Genomic DNA, 19985 nt, shown 5'->3' with positions numbered 1-19985 from the left:
CTCCTTCTGTGGTTTGTTTGCCACGGCCTCCCCGTCTCTTTGCCTCCATTTTGGCCTGAATCTGTTACATTATTGAGGCTGCCCATGCTTGAGTACCTCTCCACTGAATGTCTCCCCTGTTGCTGCCCAGGTCTATCCTGCCTCAGACTGAGAATGTAGGCCTTCCTCTTCAGTGTCAGGGGACCTGCTGCTGCCCACTCCTGTCACTCGTCCCTTTTGTCTGCCTGCCACCTGCATGGCCCCCTCCTGACTTCTTGTCTGTCTGATGTCCTGTTTCATGTCCCCTCTGTCTTCCATGCAAATAGATTTTGGCTCTAGTATCCTTGCCTGCCAGTCATTGTGGAAGGTTTATTGCATACATCTGAACCCGGGCCTCATTTTGGGTCTCAGTGGATAGAGGCTTTAACAGAACAAGGCACAGTGCCCTAGCCATGAGAGGCTTACCATCGAGTGAACCAGGTGGGGGTTAACTTCATAATCACTCGTATATGTGTCAAGTTACCACTGATGAGTAATAAAAAGGAAGGAAGCCTATGTTATGACAGCCTTCAGTAGGGGATTAAGCCAGGGAAGTCTCCTCTGCCACAGGAATACTGGGCTGAAATACACATGACTTATCTGGGCAAAGAAGGTTGGGGGAAGCCAAGGAAGCAGCATGTGTAAATATCCTGTGATGGGGCAGTGTAGACATGTTAGGGTCTGAAAGGCCAGCCAGAAGGCCAAGGAGTAGGAGGAGAAGGAGGCACTTGGGGGGCCATGACTATTAGAGAGGGCAGGGCCTCAGGAGCTTAGTTACATACCCAGCCTTTGTCCTGTGATACTTGGGCAGCCCTGAGGAGTTCTAATGGGGGAGGGAGCTCAGTGGAAATTTTGTTTGTTCTTCAAGCTGGGGAGCTATTGGTCATCTCTGCCTCCATTCTTGACTTTAGTCTTTCTGTCCTAAGCACAAGGGGACATTCAAAGGTGAGAAACAGCTTTTACATCTGTCTAGAGAGACAGGTGGACCAATGATGTTATATATTCTTTCATTTGTTTAACACATAATAGAGGGTCATTATTTTAATATACTTTTTGTTTAAAACATTTATTGAGGGATCCCTGGGTGGCGCAGCGGTTTGGCGCCTGCCTTTGGCCCAGGGCGCGATCCTGGAGACCCGGGATCGAATCCGACGTCGGGCTCCCGGTGCATGGAGCCTGCTTCTCCCTCTGCCTGTGTCTCTGCCTCTCTCTTTCTCTCTGTGTGATTATCTCTCTCTTTCTCTCTGTGTGATTATCATAAATTAAAAAAGAAACATTTATTGAGTAACAAGTATAGAACTAGGTAGCTAATACAGCACTAAACAAAGTTCCTTATCTTCATTTGGGTTACTTTACTGTGGATATATATATTACATGTTAAAGGAAATAAAGTAAAAATTGAAAAAGAAACTAAACTCACTGGTATAACTATCTATGCCAGCCTAAATTTGGGGCAGGCATAATTTGTGATATGTTAACTGAATTTCAGAAGGACATTAAAAGCCTAATTCCCCTCCAGCCCCTTAAATTACATCACTCCTCTAAACATCTAGAGCAGTAATACATTTGTATAATGCCTAAGGTCATAAACACAAGGTACCCCTTTTGTTACTTTTGTAACATAAAAGAGTGGAGGGCATCTATAGATAAATTGACTTGTATTTGCTATGTGTGATTTGTGGCCACTGTCTTCTTACATTTTTTGCAGACTAAGACCCCAGCAATAGGAAATGGTCAGGTTAACTTAACTTTATCTTCTTCTTGGAATAGTATTGGCTCCAAGTGAGCCTTAACAAACAAAAACAGAAATTATCAAGTGCATTTGGAGAACAGACATTTTTTATAAGACATGCCTCAAGCACTGGTGATGTTAGTTTCCCTGCCAGCATTGACCGTTTTTTCTCACTGTATCCATTTCCTAATTCTGCAGTTAAATGTTGTCTTAAGATCCAGAACTGCTGTCTCATTTTCTTTGCATAGTGAGTATCTGGCTATAGGGATTGACTCTGCTTCATCTTTCTTCCTGTTCACACCTGTCTCCTCTTGGTCTGGTAGTCTGCTTCTTTCCAGGCTTCCTCAGCTGAAGAAGTCCCATCTCCAGGGTGCTTTGAGCCACTTTCTCTCTCAACATGGCATTTTCACTGGAACATAGAGAAACTTTTGTCTAATTTTTACTCTCTGGCTGTTAATGAAATAGGAGTCTCTGATACATTGTTTTTTTAAAGTAAGCTCTATGCCCAATGTGGGGCTTGAACTCATGACCCCAGGTCCAGTTGCATGCTCTTTTGACTGAGCCAGCCAGGCACTCCTCTCGTACATTTTTATGGCATAAGTGTTTCTTCCCTTTTAATATTTAAAATCTAAGTGGCCCAAAGAGGGATTTTTCTACTCGAGTTGTTAAGAGCCCCAGTAAATAAGCTGTTATAATGGCATGAAACATGACTACCTAACACCTGTTTGTTTCTACTGTTTGCCGTTCACTTACATACCAGGTGGCACAGCTAACACTCCTCCTTTCTTCTGGTGGAAGTAACATCACCAAATTCTCATGTATTTGGAGCCTGGAATATGTGCTTCTATTCTAGCAAAAGAAAGAAGGTCACACTCCTATGATTTATAGCTCATCAAGTGGTGAGCAGCCTTCAACAATGCTAGTGGTCCAGATTGTTTTTTTGGTTTTTTGTTGTTGTTTCTGAATGGGTAATGGTGTTTTTGGGTATATTACAGAGAAACAGTTATTTCTGAGATTCCTCAGTTTTTGTATTTTTTTGGTCTTTAGACACATTCCTTAACTCAGCGGAGGGCTGTCCAGGGTAGAAGAAAACGATTTGATGTGTTATTAGCCGAGCACAAAAACAAAACCAGGGAAAAGGAATCGATTCGCCATCCGGACTCTCAGCAACCAACGCAGCCTCTCAGGGACCCGCAGCCCGCCCCTCCTAGACCTTCACAGGAGCCACACCAAAACTCTCACGGAGTGATTCCTTCTGAATCAAAGCCTTTCGTAGCTAGTAAACCTAAACCTCACACCCCCAGTCTTCCAAGGTAAGACAAATCCTCCAACTCTCTCCCCCTTCCGAGAACAGACTTGCAGACGCTGTAAAACCCCAGTGTAGTCATGATGTCAAGGAATGTACATCAGGCTCACTCTAAGAAGATGAGAGACTTTTCTAATTGGGTTTTAATTTAAAGAAAAAAAAAATGCTGAGTTTATCAGTAAGTTTCAAACAGGGCTCTTGGCCAAATGCCAGCAGCAGAATGAAGCAAGAATGATCTGCTCCACCCCTGCTCAGCGTTAAGGGTCTCTTAACCCCATTGAGCAGGGCTGAGACTCGGGTCCTGACTGCAGGTTAGTGACTGGAACATCTCACACAGCTTTGGCAGCAGTTTCCCATTCACTTGTCTCACTTCTTGCAAAACACAGCAGTGGGAGTCCTTGCTGGGAATAGGCATTCAGCCTGAGTTTTTACAGCATCCATTTATCAACCTGTTTTTTTCATTCATTCATTTGAGACCTGGGCCTAAGCATGTATTAGGCATCTTAGCTATTTAGTGAGTGATGGATATCAGGGTGTTTTATGAGAATTTACATTCCTCGGAGATCGTGAAGGTGGACTTGAAAATGTGTGTGTTTGTGCTTGTATATTTAACCAAGTTGAAGTAAAAGACTTTGTCCCCAATTTCTAGAGAGAAGGGAAAGAGAAAGCTATAGAGAATGAAGGCCTTCCCTGTTGGCCACTGGCAGCGAGGGCTTCTGCTTAGGAACGTGCCAATGCTTGGTTGCCATGCCTCACCTTTCCCCTCACGTGCCTGCTCCTTGCCATGGCTGCCTGAGGGGTAGAAGTGGCTGCTCATGGAACTCCAATTGTGTGTGGTAGAGCCCATCCCAACAAGAGCTCTCTGGTTTGTGAGGAGCACAGTGGAGGAGCAATTGGAGGCGGCTCCCGAGAATGGCCAAGCCCAGGCTGTCAGTTTCTTGGCAAGTCCTTTCTTCAGCCATCTTCTCATTGAAATTTTTCCATCTGTAAAAAAGTAAGCTTAATTGTAGAATCACCAGGCATTTATATATGTGGGAAACATACAGTACTGCCCCTGACTAGTAGGCTGTAGATAAGCCACCTGCAGTGGCCATGCTGCCTCCTCCTTTTATCACCTCCTGTCCCTTTCAGGTTTAGAGCACATTGCCAGTTGTCTTATTTATTGCCTTAGTAACCCAAGTCCAGGTAGAATTTGAAGAGGAGTCAAAGAAAGAACGGTCTTAAGTTCCACTTCTATTTCCTCTTCTTCGGGGAGAATAGGAAGAGGCCCCGAGCCACTCAATTGTCTCTAGAAAGGAGAACCATTTACAAGTTACTTTTGGATAAATCTGGCAGACGGCTTCATGTGACATCGTGCGGTTCAGGAGAGTGGATTCTTCACTCCCAGGCCACCTGATCAGCATCTGTTGAGCCAGTGCTAGTGGGGGACCCCAGGCCTCCCTAGGTGGTCTCGGACACGTTGTTGTATCTGGGTTAAGGCAGCTGATTCCCAGATGTGTGATCTGATCGGTGCTGCACTTTCTACTCACCAAGGCCTCCAGGCTGCCCTGCTCAGCAAGGTGGGAGTGCCCCCATTGACCCTCCTCCAGTCCATGAATCTCCACACCCTCCCCTGCCTGCCACTGAGCCAGCTTCTCGGTTATCCAGTGAGGAGGGAGAAGGCGATGACAAAGAAGAGTCTGTTGAAAAACTGGACTGTCATTATTCAGGTCATCATCCTCAGCCAGCATCTGTAAGTTCCACATGCACCCCCGTATTGACCCTCCCCACGCAGCAGGGACAGGGCACTGCAGGGGGGCGTGCCAGGGACCTTGGCATGCCCGCACGTGTGGGAGACGCGATCAAGGTGTGAGAGCAGCTCAGAACAGGGTGCCCCGGAGGCGGCATGCACTCTCTCCTGGGACACCTCGTGCTTTTCCCTTTCTCTTCCATGAAACTCAGGGCCAGGCATCTTCACTCTCATGCTTCACAGCCTGCGATAACTCAGAGTCAGCTCTTTCATGGTTAGCTCCTTTCCTAAAGGAGAGAGAACCCTCATCACTTGTGCCACAGTCAGAGTTAGCAAGCATGTGCAATTGTGCTCTCTCTTGCAGTTTTGCACATTCGGGAGCCGGCAGATTGGAAGAGGCTATTACGTGTTTGACTCCAGGTGGAACCGGCTTCGCTGCGCCCTCAACCTCATGGTGGAGAAGCATCTGAACGCGCAGCTGTGGAAGTGAGTGCCTGTCACACCACCTCTGGGGTAGGGATTGGAGACTGACTTTACCTGGTGCTGCATCCTCTGTTTCTTAGGGGACTGGTTTAATGAAGATAAGCTTATCTAAAGATTTATTTATTTGTTTGTTTATTTTAGAGACAGCAAGTGGGCCATGGGAAGGGCAGAGGTAGAGAGAGAGAGAGAGAGCGCGAGAGAAGCTTAAGCTGGCACTCTGAGGAGTGTAAAGCCAGACTCTGGGCTCAATCCCACAACCCTGAGATCTTCTCAGAGCCTTTAAGGGGGTATATTGTCCACTGTAACTCTCAAAGCAGGGGCTATCATATATAATGTGGAACATCTCCCAGGTTCCTTTGACCCAGGAACCTCTTTCAGGGGAGCATCGTGGGGAACTAATGTTTGGTGGAACCTACTTTGGGAAATCTTGAGTTTTGCTAATGGAAGGGGGCTATCCAGTCATCCATATGTCACTCCATAGTCTCCATTTGGGCATCATTTACTAGTGACTTCCTGAGTGGACTCTGCCAGTATATCCATTTGCCTTGCTGCCTTGGTTTCCTCATAAAAGTCAGGAAGCTGGTCAGGGGCCTCAGATAGTCCACTGTCTGAACCAGCTTCATGATCATCAATAGGACTTGCATTTGTTCTCTTAGAAAAATCAAACCCAGAGCAATGCTGTTCTGCTTTTCTGTTTCACATTTCTTCCTGGTTTTTACTAGATAAGAGACTCCTCTTCCCTCTTTATGAAGACACGTTGTCTTTGCTCAGAAAAATGAGTCTAGGCACTGGTTTGTTGGGATTCTAGGGGGTCCCTCCACATCAGAACCCTCCCAAATAGTTGAAATCTCAGCTTCTTATTCTTTAGACTACCTGTTAGGACTTGAAGAGTTCATTGAGCTCCCTGAGCTGTGCGTTTAGTGTACTCCTAAGAGTTTAGAAGGAGGAAATCATGCCTTTGTGTTAACTTGAACTTTGGTTTTAAAAAAAGTCACTACAGTGGAGACAGACATTTTGCTCAGTGATGAGCTGGCACACAGGCCTGGGGCAGACAGGAGCTTGGAGAAAGGTGCTGGGAGTCAGACTGACCAACAGAGGCCAGCTTCTCATGTAGCCCCTGAGATTTTCTGAAAGGAGCTCAGCACTTCTCAGCTCAAGAATGGTCATCAGGTGGCATCTTTGATGTACTCAGGGAAACTCCCACCATGGTCCAGGTCCCGTCCTACTGGCTCAGCCAAAAGAAAGTCTTCCCTTCCAGGAGATCCCCCAGTATGGGTGGCAGGCTTCTCAGTCCCTTACCTTTCAATTGTGGTTAATGTGGGGATAAATGGAAATGGGATTTGAATATGGCCATGAAATAAGTCATCTTCAGTGTATGGAGTCGGAGTCTGAACAGTGGTGAAATTAAACCAGCACTTTGTCCGGAGTATGGCCATGACCCAAGAGGCCGATCTGAGCTCCTGTGGTTTCTGTCAACTGCTAGTCCGCTATTGATTGGGGACTGCTATTCCACATCCCCTAAGGAAGGGATGGGATCCTTAGCAAAGGGTTTTTCTTTGGTGGGGGTGAGGGATGGGATGGGGGGCATTGGTACATAATTTTTTAGATCGGTAATAAATTCACTTGGGTAAAAAAAGAAAACTGAATGTAATTTTTTACATTCATAAAATTATACTTTCATTCATAAAGTATATACTTTACATTCATAAAGTATACAGTCCAAAGTTGTAGTGCCCCTGGTCCCTACATTCCTGTTTCCCTTCCCACCCTCACAGCATTTTTGTGAATTGCGTGTATATCTTTGCACAGTTCATTTATACAGACATGGGTCAGTATGCTACATTTTCTTTGTCTTGTTTTTATACGAAAGGTAATGAGTGAATTAAAAGACTTTTTTTTTTTTTTTTTAATACCAAGAAGCAATATATTGTGCAGATAGATCCGCATCTCTCCCTCTATGGAAGCTTTTCATTTTCCTGTGATTTAGTTCAGCACCTTTAGGTTTCGTCTCCCTGAGCCACCTGGTGGCCGCAAGCAGCCACTGCACCCAGTGAGCAGGAGCGGTACTACACCCCTGCATGCACCTTGTCAGAGGGCCAGTGCCCACGAGAGCATGGGGATCTTGTTGAGATAGAGATTCTGATGAAGTAGGTCTGGGTGGGGTGCAGGAACTCCTCATTTCTCATGAGCCTTTCTGATAACTTCCGTGTTTGTCCTCTGTGATAGGTATGGAATAGAGCCCAACTTCTCAGTATTTGCTTCATGTTGGAATCTCCCGGAGAGATTGAGAAACTTCTCATGTCTGGACCCTGCCCCACAGGGATTTGGGTGTGGTCAGTGTGGATGTATTGGTCTCTAGGGCCAGGACTCCACTCGTGAATGGGGCGGTTACAGCTGGTACAAATGCAGTAAATAGTTCCTTTTTATTAATAGCTGTAGGCCTTAGAGAGCATTTGGAAGGCCCTTCGGCAGCAGTTTAGGACACCTCTCATTTGGAGGATGAGGAGCTGGAGCTCCGGCTAGTGCAGTGCGTGGACCTGCCAGAGCTGCCCCATAAAGTCAGGAGCAGGCTGGTATCCACACTTGCCTTCCATTCGGGCCATTTTCTGTGTTGTTACCTTGGTGTTAATTCTGCCATAGTGGTTTTTGAAATTGTGGTTTGTCCTATTTTAAAATCAGAGCAAAAATAAAAGGGGACCTCCCTGATTTGCCATTTGAATAACCCTCTTATCCTCAGATGGGTACTTAGCCCAGACTTTATTTAACCAAATACATTGTTCCAACACTGTGACTGGAAGCCCCCTGAGATGTGATTCAAGCCCATAGGTAGGACCTAGCAGTTGCTATTAAATTGCTGTGCCCTTCCTTTCTCCTCACTTATTCATGAATTCTTTCAACATCTGTGTGCCTTCTGAACTCCTGACACTGTGCTGGGCACTGGGGCTACAGTTATAAATACGCTGTGGACTGCTCTGTCTGGAGAAGTTAGACAGGGATCTGCAGTCACATATGGAAACTGCCTTGAGTGCCCCCAAGTCTGGGAACAGGCAGTGTGCGTCTGTAGAAAACTGAGCAAGTCAGGATGGTCAGGACAGATTTTCTAAGGAAGTGGTGATGGGCTGAAACTGAAGGGTGAGCAGAATTTGGAGGCAGAGTGCTGTAGGCAGAAAATGGACAGTGCCTCACATCCAGGCCTGTTTTGCAACGTAAGAAAGGTCAGTGGGTAGAATCAGGGATCTGGGGTGGGGGTGGATGGGAAGAGGCAGTGTGAGGTTGGGCACCAGAAGTGAGTGAGGTACACAGTGCTTTACAGACCATTATTCTGAGAGCCCCCAGCAGGCAGTAAGGAATTTGAAGGAGAGAAATGGCAGGATTGGCTGTACATTTCAGATTGATCTTTCTGACAGGGGTGTGCTACTCCGTGCCAGAAGGGAAGGGCACATCCAGCTGAAGGTTTCTGTGAGTGGATGTGGTGATTATTACTCACTGCCCTCTCATTTGTAGGAAAATCCCACCCGTGCCCAGCACCACCCCACCTGTCTCCACACGTGTTCCTCACCGGACAAACTCTGTGCCGACATCACAATGTGGGGTCAGCTATCTGGCAGCAGCCACTGTGTCTACATCCCCAGTCCTGCTCTCGTCCACCTGCATCTCCCCAAATAGCAAATCGGTACCAGCTCATGGAACCACACTAAATGCACAGCCCGCCACCTCTGGGGCAATGGATCCTGTGTGCAGTATGCAATCCAGACAAGTGTCCTCTTCATCCTCGTCTCCCTCCACACCCTCTGGCCTTTCCTCAGTGCCCTCCTCCCCTATGTCCAGGAAACCTCAGAAGTTGAAATCCAGCAAGTCTTTAAGGCCCAAGGAGTCTTCTGGTAACAGCACTAACTGTCACAACGCCAGTAGCAGTACCAGCGGCGGCTCAGGAAAGAAACGCAAAAACAGCTCCCCATTGTTAGTTCACTCTTCCTCCTCCTCCTCCTCGTCTTCTTCTCATTCCATGGAGTCTTTTAGGAAAAACTGTATGGCACACTCTGTGCCTCCCTACCCCTCAACGGTAACATCTTCCCATGGCATGGGCCTCAACTGTGTGGTAAATAAGGCGAACTCTGTGAGCGTCCGGCACGACCAGTCAGGGAGGGGGCCCCCAGGTGGGAGCCCCGCTGAGTCCATCAAGAGGATGAGTGTGATGGTGAACAGTGGCGACTCCACGCTCTCCCTCGGCCCATTCATCCACCAGTCCAGTGAGCTGTCCGTCAACTCCCACACCAATTACTCACACTCTCACACTCCTCTAGACAGACTCATAGGAAAGAAAAGGAAGTGCTCGCCTGGCTCAAGCAGCATCAACAACAGCAGCAACAAACCCACAAAGGTTGCCAAATTGCCAGCCATGAACAACGTGCACATGAAACACACAGGCGCCAGCCCAGGGGCGCAGGGACTGACGCACAGTCCCCTTCTCCATCAGGTAGGAAATGGACTGTGAGCCCTGTGGGTGTGCCTGTGTCCTCTCCCACAAGCCCTTCCACCAACTCAGAGATCGGTGTGGTGTGGTTGGTCTGTTTGCTGTAAGCACATGTCCAGCTTCACAGTCTCTTTTCACAAAGGAGGGGTTCATGGCCATATGAAGGTGAAACAGTGTGTCTCTGCCAGAATTTCTTATGACCTGGGAGGTGCTCCTGGGTTAGGAAATCACGATGTACATTTCAGTTAGCCAAAGCTGCTGAAGCCATCCTACGTGATGGCGGGGTCCCCTGCATAGCCAGTGAGTGCAGTCCCAGGGAAGCACGTGTGTCCCATGACACCATTTGGGGAGGATGCAGGCTGTGTGTTCCGAGAGAGTGGCTCTCTCGTTTGTTCCTCTGAAGAACGCTGGCCTGCAAGCACACTGATCTAGAAAGGGATGCTTTAAATTTTAAGAAAGAAAGACCTTTTAATAATTTTCCCATCAGAGGATTTCAGATTTTCTGGTTAACTTTCTCCTTATCTTTTCTCCCAGTTTTCTGAGGAGGCAGGGGAGCAGCAGTGAGTGGGCAGAGACGAAGACTAAAACCTCCTTGAAGTTAGGAGAGTAGAAATGTGGATGCAGGCCCATTTATAGAGCAGTGGCTAACTGGGTGTCAGGTTCCTAATGATCCGTGTCTTTGTGTCTTGCCCTCTGTGTTCCCCCCTCTTCCACCTGTTACATTGTCCCCGACCCCTCTTCTGGAGCTGCTTCCTCCATTCTGAGTCCCAGTTCATCTCTCATCTTGTCCCTTCACTCATCAGCGTATCTCCTGTGCTTACTTGTGTGCCGGGATTTCAGCAGCACCCTCCAGAGCCCAGATTTACAGGGTGAGGCTGTTCTGTCCTATTTTATTCCTTACCTCCAGAACTTAATTCAATTGGCAGGTTGGGACTTTGTCAGAAAATACCAGGATAGAGTTCCCTCCACTATCTGTGTGAATTAATTTTTTTTTTAAGATTTTATTTATTTATGATAGACATAGAGAGAGGCAGAGACACAGGCAGAGGGAGAAGCAGGCTCCATGCCGGGAGCCCGATGTGGGATTCGATCCCGGGTCTCCAGAATCGCGCCCTGGGCCAAAGGCAGGCGCTAAACCACGGAGCCACCCAGGGATCCCCCCTGTGTGAACTAATTAATGCCCAGTGCCAAAGGGGTGGGGAAAGAATTATCCATGAATTTAAATAGCAACTTTTAAAACTCCTCTCTTTGAGCCTCAAGTATGTAGGAGCCATTTGTATGTTGCTTGGCTCCTTGGGTGAGGGGTCCCTGGATATAGGAAAATTAGCTTTTACCTCTTGGTTTGTAGTTATTTGTTATAGTTTATCAGCATAAAAATACAGTTCAAATACTGCAGGAAGTGGTATAGCCGTCCTTTAAAAACTTCCTTCTGAGTGTAGCTTCCTTCTGAGTGTAGCTTCCTGAACCTGCAGGAGGCATGTTCCATTGTGTTGTGATGCCCAACACATTCTCTGCCTGGGTGTATCCATGCCTACAGGTGACAGGAGAGGAGAGGAAGAGGCTGGTGGGTGCAGCAGAGATAAACTGCTTGTGGAAAATGAGGGAGTGGGAGCCCATTTCCGCAGAGCAGGTGCTCCCAGAAACTTGTTACCAGTTTGAAACTGCAGATCTGGACTTGCATGAGAAATTTGGTCATTTTTAAAAGTTATGTAGTATTTTGTTCTGGAATATGGTACAGTCCACACACCTTTGGACCAGGTATGGCTCTTGAGCTACCAGTTTGCCACCTCTGATAGCCACCAGCGAGGAGGGCTCTGCCCCACTAAGACAGTCTTGAGTTTGGGTTCTTAAAATTAGTTTTTTTTAAAAAAAAAATTTATTTATTCATAGAAATGCAGAGAGAGAGAGAGAGAGAGAGGCAGAGACACAGGCAGAGGGAGAAGCAGGCTCCATGCAGGGAGCCCGACATGGGACTCGATCCCGGGTCTCCAGGACCACGCCCTGGGCTACAGGCGGCGCTAAACCGCTGTGCCACGGGGGCTGCCCTTAAAATTAGTTTTAACTTAAGTGTGTGTTTGAGAAAGATTTCCTCTGTGCAGTAGAAAACCTTTTTATTCTGCATAAATTTTTGGTGGGGGGTCCATGGCTGGAGATTGGAAGATCGGTGAGCCCCTAAAAACGCTGGATATTTTCAATATTTGTGTTCATTTATATGCAGGAGGGATCCTATAGCTTTCATCAGAGTCTCCAAGCATGATTCCAAAATGCTTGAGAGAGTGCTGTTCCTGGAAAAGTAGGAGCCTCAATTCCCTGTATCTTATGGAGTGGATTTTAAGATTTAATTAATCTATTTTTCAGAAAGAGAGGGAGGAGCAGAGGGAAAGGGATAGAGAGCATCTCTCAAACAGACCTCATGCTGTGCATGGAGCCCAGTGCAGGGCTCTGTCCCACAACCTTAGGTCATGCCCTGAGCCAGAACCAAGAATCAGACACTGAACTGGCTGTGCCACCCGGGTGCCCCTGGTGGAGCTGATTTTAAAACAGAGATAACTGCGCTGGTAGAGGCTCCCTAAACCTGGGAACGTGGCGGGCTGTCCTGGGAAGCCTGGCCGATGGAACTTGGCAGCTTTGCCCCTCCACTCTCACCTCCCCCGGCTGGTCTGCTCATGGCCTCTGCCGCCAAGGGCTCAGATAGCTCACTGTGGTCACTGGGGGCCTGAGTTCCCCTGCCCTGGGCACGGGCGCTGCCTTGGGTGTGAGCACCCCAAATAACCTTGTTCAGTTCTCACCTGACAATCTGGAAGACCTTTAAGGAAAGGAAATCAGCAAATAAAACCACAAGGCAAACATCAGAGCCTTCTCGCTAAGCTAGCAACCTGGCCTGCATCTTTTCTAGACAGTTTCCTAAAAGTCAGACTTTTAGAATGATTGTGCGCAAGGGCAGTGAAGGCTAAGGCGGAATGCCGTAGCTGAGAGCTCCTGGCCCCGGAGAGCAGAGCGGTCTTCGGCACGCTCAATGGTGTTGGGCGTCGGGGCGGTGCCGCGTACAACTGCTTACTTACCTTTTCATTGTTTCCCTACCCCCTCTTTTTTGAAAGCCAAAGGCACGTCCCTGACAGCTGAAAATAGCGCGGGGAGGAATAATCTGGACACTTTTGACGACAAGTTACACCTCCACTCAGCACTATGGACTCCACGATGCCTTTGAGTCTGTTTTCCCAACCTCCTGTGGGCCTCGAGGGTAGAAATCTGCCGGGCTGTTGTTGTAACGAGGATTTCCCTGAAGCTATGTCTGTAGCAGTGAGTACTTGTAAAGGACACTGGATCAAGTTCAGCCACCGAATTGCTTTTATCAGTGTTAAAGTGGTCTGGACTGCTTGCTACCAATCTGTGAGAAGTTGTTGCTTTGATTTTTAACTTGTAGTAAATTATGGAGCCACTCTTTGAGTAGATTGGCTGGGCGAAAGAATGTCTTGGCAAGAGCATTACTGTAGACTTTTCTCCCTCCTCCCCCTTCCCGTCCCAGTTCTTACCTTACACTGTCTTCTGTAGGTCACCCTCCAGCAATTAGGTACCCCATCTGGAGACACCTTCCAGAGGAGAGCAGAGCTGCACCATGAGCAACCCTCCAGAGAAGCAATGAGTTGTTAGGTTTTTAGAGCAATATTCTGGGAATGGAATATGGACGGTAGCACGAGGCACCATGACAAAATAGCCTGTATTTTTCCCCAGCCTTTTGCAAGTAATTTGGGGCAAGACGGTGTCAAAAGTTTCTAACTTACAAACTGGTTTAAAGCCATCGATGCCCAGAGAGCAAGTATACCACATTTTAGAGGCTTACTTTTCATGGTACAAAAGCAATTCTGTGTGATTTTTTTTTTTTAAGAAAATGCAAATGCAAACTAGTTTTGATAACGGAAAGCCAAATTTTAGTTGGGGGAAGGGAGGTGGATAAAATCAGTATGGGGGAAATGTTTTTCCACAATTTCCAAAGAGATGGAATTTTTTATCCTTTAAGTTTTCGTGTTACACATTACACAGTATGGCAGATTGGCTTGGTTGCCCTGCCCAGTCTCCTCTATTTTTAAAAAAATGCCTTTGTAAAGTGAAGTTATTAGGATGCAGCAGAAACTGTCATTCACTAAGTCATTAAGATACTTCATGTTTCCAGGGCACTGTGTGCATTACCCTCAGTTTCTGTGGCTACCGTCCTGGGACTCAGTGTACACTTCTGCTTTCAGCACTCCCCGTATCGTGTGTGTGTGTGTGTGCACTCCTCTTCCTCTCCATACGTTCATTTGGATGCCGCTGGGTGGGGAGTTTAGGCACCCAGGGAGGGGAGGAGGCAAACATGATGTGATGCAGATGTTTCCCCAACAAACCCTCCTTTCTGGGGATTAATACCAGCCATTTTTCTGAGAGAGTTTTGGAGTCCCTCGAAGTTATTTATTTATTATTATTATTATTATTTGAATACCCCATCCCAAAAGAAAGAGCTTACTGTGTTAAAACATCATTGCTTGAGAAGGTATCATTGAATTTGGGGGATGAGCTGGGGCATTTTAACTGGTGATTCCATGATCATAGCTCCTGAAATAAGAACCCAGGCACTTTTACTTAGAAGAACACACAAAGTTGCTGAACATCACAGGGTAAATTTCCCCAGGCTCCGATCATTGCTCTGGGCAGGGCCTGGACCGAGCCAATGAGTGCATCCTTTTTTTCCCTACAATTCTTGGGTTACAAACTTTAGTTTCAGGGAATTTCAAGTCAACAAGTAGAATGAATAAATACTTGGTTACCAGCCTAATAATGTGAATTGCTACAGAATTATTCTTATTATGTAAGGCAACAAAAACTTTATGCAGATACTTTAGATATAAATTGTTGTAAAATATTGATTTTTTTTAAAGGAAGGGGAGAAGTGTATCTTGTTCACTTATTATGCAATCAGTAAATATTTTTTAAAAATGATACTATAGGAGAGCTTAGTAAGGAGAACGCATGGATGGGCCAGTTTGGTGTAGTTAAGGAGAAATCAGCGTGGTTGTTCCATCCCAGTGGAGGGAGAGAAGGAAGTAAGAGGGAATCAGAACGTACTTTGTTGATTCCTTGGTGACAAGTGCAATGGGGTTTGGGTAGAATTTATTTTCAGAGCCAAGGGGACTTGATGGATATAAAGTTGCTTTTAGCGATGGAATTTATAGACAGATCATGTTGTTCCGAAAGATGTGAATAGGATCCACGATAGCACGTTGATTCAGAATTATGTAGATATTTAGATAAGCGAGTGTTGATCATTTGATTTCTTAGACTGAGGTTTTAATTGAATTTCACTATGTCTCCCGGGAGAACACAGGTCATCGGGACTAGGAAATTAGCCATTTTGGATTCTGCTTGCCACAAACAGACCTATTCTAAACAGTGCTATTGAATTTTAGACTGTTCAAATATTTTATTTTCTCCTACAACTACTTTTTATTATAATGAACAATTAAGACCATTTAAAACACGGGAGTACAAGTATTTTTTTGAATTAAATTAACTTGCGAAAACCAAATTTGCAGTGGTTGGGTTGTTTCTAGACAGACTTTGGTATCAATTTAAAACCAAGATAATTTTTATATTCTTTCCAATAGAATTTCATGACAACTCCTGCAGTTTTCTTAACCTACAAAAAAAAAAAAAAAAAAGTGCTGCATTGATGAACAAAGAATTCTACAAAACCTACTTTTGTATCTTTATTTTGGAATTTCTTGTTCTATTATAAATATGGAAGTATCCCTATTTCAGAAGACATATTTTGTTAAAAATGAATTGTACATATTTAAATATGTATTTTTGCACAGGTCTTTTTTTCTGATATCCTGTTTTGGTACAATTGAGATCATCTAGTATTTATTTATTAATTAATAAAAGTAAATACCTTTTTATAATTTGAAGTGGTTCACTGCCAAGCCAATAGTTCTAGAACCTGCCTCCTTTACAGTTTAAGGGATGCCTCTGTTCTGTGAAAGTCTTTTTGTCCCTTTTCATGTCTCGGGAGCGGATTCATGCCGATTAAGTGGGCATTGCTTCTCTAGTTGCCTGATTCCCGATAGACTACATGTAACGAAGTGACACACTGCTTTTCTTTTGTTCGTGTTTTATGTGTGAGTGTGAGTGCGCCCGCGTGCCTGTGCGTTTGGATGTGTACACTCTGAGCACATGTGTGTTCATGTGTGATGTGGTTTAAAACTAACGGGAAAAACTGAAAGTGCCTGAACCTAGTTTTAAGCTTCGACAGATTCTTTAAAAAGACTTGAATGTTCAGTTCAACTTTTGGAGTTTGCTTTTTCCACCTAAATATTGTTTCTAAAATCTTAGTGGAGGAGTTGAAAACCACCAATGCTGGTAATTTTATGAGGTGTTTTAAAATTAAGGCCTTTTGGTTCACAGTAATTGAACTGGTGACGGATTGCCTGGTGGCACCAAGGGTTACAAATCTTTTTTGTCAGCCAGCAACTTACACAATATGTCCGTTTTGTTATTCCCTCATGAAATACAGAGTTTAAATAGAATATTTAAAAGATTTTATATTCCAAAAATATAATACAAAGTACCTCTGAGAACATTGAAAAATGTATAATTTGAAAAATGTAACTTATTAAAGGCAGCTGTCTTCCTGCAAGAGTTCTGTTGCCAAGGAATTTCTTACTATCTCATTCTGTCCGGGGCGGGGGGGTAGGGGACTTTGGAAAATGATTGTTAAAGTTTCGTTGTTTAGCAGAAAAATAATCATTTTTACATTTTGTGCAAAACATTCTACATTTTCAGATCATTTAAATGAGCACTACATACTGTCAGTGTGAATGTAGGGCCTTGAAAAGCATTTTGCTGTTTTGTTTTTGTTTTTGTTTTTTTGAGCTTGGTTATAAAAGCAATCTCCTGTGTTAAAATGTGTGAATAGTTTGATAATTTGTACACATAATCAAGAGCATCTCAGCTGGACTTTGTGTTGGCTGCTGTATAGAACATGAACAAATGTCAAGGGATAGAAAATTACTTTGGATATTTAAAAGAGAAGAAATATATAGTCTATTTGTTTTGTAACAAGTTTCTGTAAATAAAATAATTTATACTATTTATAAGAAAAGGTTGTGCTTTGCTTTATGAGAAATTAGTTTGTGGAACAAACATGTTACTAAATGGGCAATAAAATTAGGACTTCTCAATAAATGAGGTTGGCTGCATGAAATATTTTACATGTTTCTGCCTCGTGACACTAAACCCCTTTCAATCTAGTCTGACTTGTCTTCATTTTTGGCATCAGACACCCTTGTGAAGCACCTTTGTTTTCCTTCCCTTCTGTGTAAGCTTAAATACCAGGCTTAAGATATTTCCATTCTTGGACACAGAGCTTTGCTTTGGATAAATTAAGAACTGGGATGCCTCTGTTAAGGGATGCCTTAACTGGAACTGGGTAAACTGTGAATACTGCTGCATTCTTACCCTGCAGATTTGTCAACAAAAGGGAAGTGATAGATTGAGAAACACGTACTCTCTGTTCTTGCTTATGTGTCAATTTGATGGCATGTGGTCAGTTTTCGTTTTTCTCCAGAGGTAAGTTTTCTAACCGCAGCTGGTCTGATCCCTTCCTGGCTCTTATGTCCTTCTTCCCTCACTGGCAGTGCAAGCACATTTTGGGATTACTCAGAGCACAACATAATCTTTTATCTCTCGAAATTGGGCCACTTTTTCCATTTGCAGATCATTCAAGAAATTAAAAATTATTTTTGTTGCTTCAGATAGTAAGGGAAGCAACTGATGTGTGTTGGAGAAAATGTCCATAGAGTATTTGGAAGAGTCAGTCTGGTTTCAACCCCCACCCTGCGATGCACTTCCCATTCCCTCCTTTAGATCCACCAGCTCCCTAAAACCGTTTCTAATAAGCTCCTTTCACCTTAGGAGCCCTTCTGAAACTTCCTGGGAAGAGGTTCACTCGGTTTCTTAACCCTCTTTACCGTCCATTCCCCTTTAGGTAACCTGGCTGTGGACAGCAGGGACTCTCCCGATTCAAGGAAAGGGGCTTGGCAGGAAGGCAGAGTAGGAAGGTCAGTGTCAGCAGAAGGAGCAGACGGGGCATGCACAGCTGGGGAATAATATGGAAGAGAACCATTCTGGGTGAAGCGTCTGGAAAGGAGGGGGCTGAAGGGTTGCATAAGTTGGGACCAGATTGTCAAGGACCTCAGGGGGTCATGGGACCTTCATCCTCAGGAATACACTTTAACCAAATGTAACTGTCAGAGCCCAGAGATTCCCAGGGCCCATTGCAAACATGCTGCAGGTGCCAAAAGTAAAAGCCATTCAGATCTTTCCTGGGGGCCAGAAAAACAAAGCATTTAATCTCTTTTCCTTTTTCATGCACTTTCCTCCCTTTTGCCTAACACCTCATCCTTTATACCTTTCCCTCTTCTTCCTCCTCCCCCTCCCCATCTTAATCAAAAAGATCTCTCCTAAATTAAGCCTACAGTGCTCCTCCTTCTTACCATACTTTCTACTCAGTCCTTTCTTTCTAGTAAGAAACTCTTGCTCCTGTTGGTAATGGGGTTTAATTAAACTTGTCTTTCACTTCGTAAGGCTAAGTGATTCTTGGCACTTCCTCCCCTCTTTTCCACAGCCAAAGCCCAGGGACCAAATGTGGCACTAGCAGAGGTTCTTTTTCAGGAGAGGGTGATACTGAGCCAAAGGAAAAAGTTTTCAGGATGAAGGGGAGAATCAAACACATAATTTAATCCTGTTTTTGTTTTTTTAAATCCCCATCACTTAAGGGCCCTCCAGTAACTACGGAGGACAGCACGGACAGGTGAGAACCTTGGGACAAAGATAAGTTACAGTGCTGTCGTAATAATCCAGGTAAGAGCTACTGAGTTTCCAAACCAAGGCGGTGACTCTGGGGATAAATGGAGAACTGATGGCAGAGATACTTTAAAGGTAGAACCAATAGGTCTTGAGGCCTAATTATGTTGAACGTTAAGGGGAAGGTTGAATCCAAGATAATAATACCAAGCTGGTTGATGAGCCCTATATAGATGATATACGACAAAGGAGAAAAAACCTACAATGATGATCCTGAGTAGCCACTGGGAAACTCAAATTTAGTATCCAGTGGCTCTATGTACAGTCTGGATGGAGCTTAAGAGAAAGGTGTGCGCTGTAGAAGGAAGGGTTGTCTTTCATTCTTAGGTGGTAAGGGAGGTCATGGGAGCATGAGCTTACTTAGGGAAAATAGGTAACTATTAGATTTGGCTTATTATTTTATTAAAATAATGCCCATCTAGTTGGATGCTTAAAATGCTCACTGAAGCATTTCACAGACACGATCTCTCACAGCCCCTACAGGTAGGCATTTGCTATCACAGCCCTGTAGATGGGGAACATCTAAGAAGTGAAGTGTCTTGCCTACGGTTCCACAACTACTGGTAGCATTGCCGGGCTGTGAATTCACGTCAGTCAGATCAGTGGTTCTTCATCTTTTTTTTTTTTTTTTCTTTCTTTCTTTCACAGATTCTGAGAACTGCATGAAAGGAGTATGGATTCTCTCTGCCAGAGGCACAGACACACCACATTTTATTTTTCATGTCCAGGACGTCACAAACCTAAAGTCCATCCTCCATGGCCCAGGGAAAGAAGAAATCCCAAGATGAAAAACCCTGGAGAAGCAGCGTATTTTTGGTGAAGAAGATGAGGTTGAAATGAAGACATTTGGCTAGAAGTTTAGACAGTTGACTCCATTGTAATTAACCTTACCAACCCACTCAGGTAATGTTTTTGTTTTTTGTTTTTCCTCCTGCATCTTTCTCCAGGATAATTGGAACAATAGGTATTAGTTGAGTGGAAAAGTTAGAACTTGGGCAGGGAGCTTGCCAAGGAATGAAAACATCTGAGGGTATGGCTAAGTCATTGATGACGGCCTTGATTGGGGAATTCAAGGAATAGGACTGGAAGCTGCCATGTAGTGAATCCTTGCAGATGTTCTCAAGACATTTATTTGTAATTGCCCTCTTGATAAGTCTTAAGTCTTCCTACCAGGTAACTTGTTTGTGATGAGACAAGTTAAGTGATTTAATCCTGGTCACAGAGCTAAGTCCATGTTCAATTCCCTATGGCTGGTAATGGAAGAGAGGCTGATAGAGGTGGACCCGGGTTACGGAGTTATGCTAGTGGCATAGCACTTCTAGGAACAGTTCCGGAAACAGCAGCT

General features: G+C 44.9%; 1 protein-coding gene across 9 annotated transcripts in view; it reads left to right on the top strand.

Annotated features, from left to right (window-relative positions):
- ATXN7 (ataxin 7) overlaps window positions 1-19985 on the top strand; it is a 154100-nt gene that overhangs the window by 123199 nt on the left and 10916 nt on the right. For 6 of the 9 annotated variants that reach the window (XM_025456457.3, XM_025456460.3, XM_025456459.3 and 3 more), the window contains 6 exons: window positions 2798-3063; window positions 4590-4788; window positions 5150-5271; window positions 8773-9745; window positions 10546-10611; window positions 12841-16960. In XM_025456457.3, coding sequence (XP_025312242.1) covers window positions 2798-3063; window positions 4590-4788; window positions 5150-5271; window positions 8773-9745; window positions 10546-10611; window positions 12841-12858 — 1644 coding nt within the window. In that variant the 3' untranslated portion in view covers window positions 12859-16960. Of the gene's footprint in view, window positions 1-2797; window positions 3064-4589; window positions 4789-5149; window positions 5272-8772; window positions 9746-10545; window positions 10612-12840; window positions 16961-17762; window positions 17836-18552; window positions 19544-19985 lie in introns of those variants that run through there. The other 3 variants (XR_007404312.1, XR_007404311.1, XM_049098228.1) reach the window with 3 other exon arrangements.

Source organism: Canis lupus, chromosome 20 (assembly GCF_003254725.2).
Source record: "Canis lupus dingo isolate Sandy chromosome 20, ASM325472v2, whole genome shotgun sequence".
In the NCBI taxonomy this organism is placed as follows: domain Eukaryota; kingdom Metazoa; phylum Chordata; class Mammalia; order Carnivora; family Canidae; genus Canis; species Canis lupus.
This window is presented reverse-complemented; position numbering and strand designations above follow the sequence as displayed.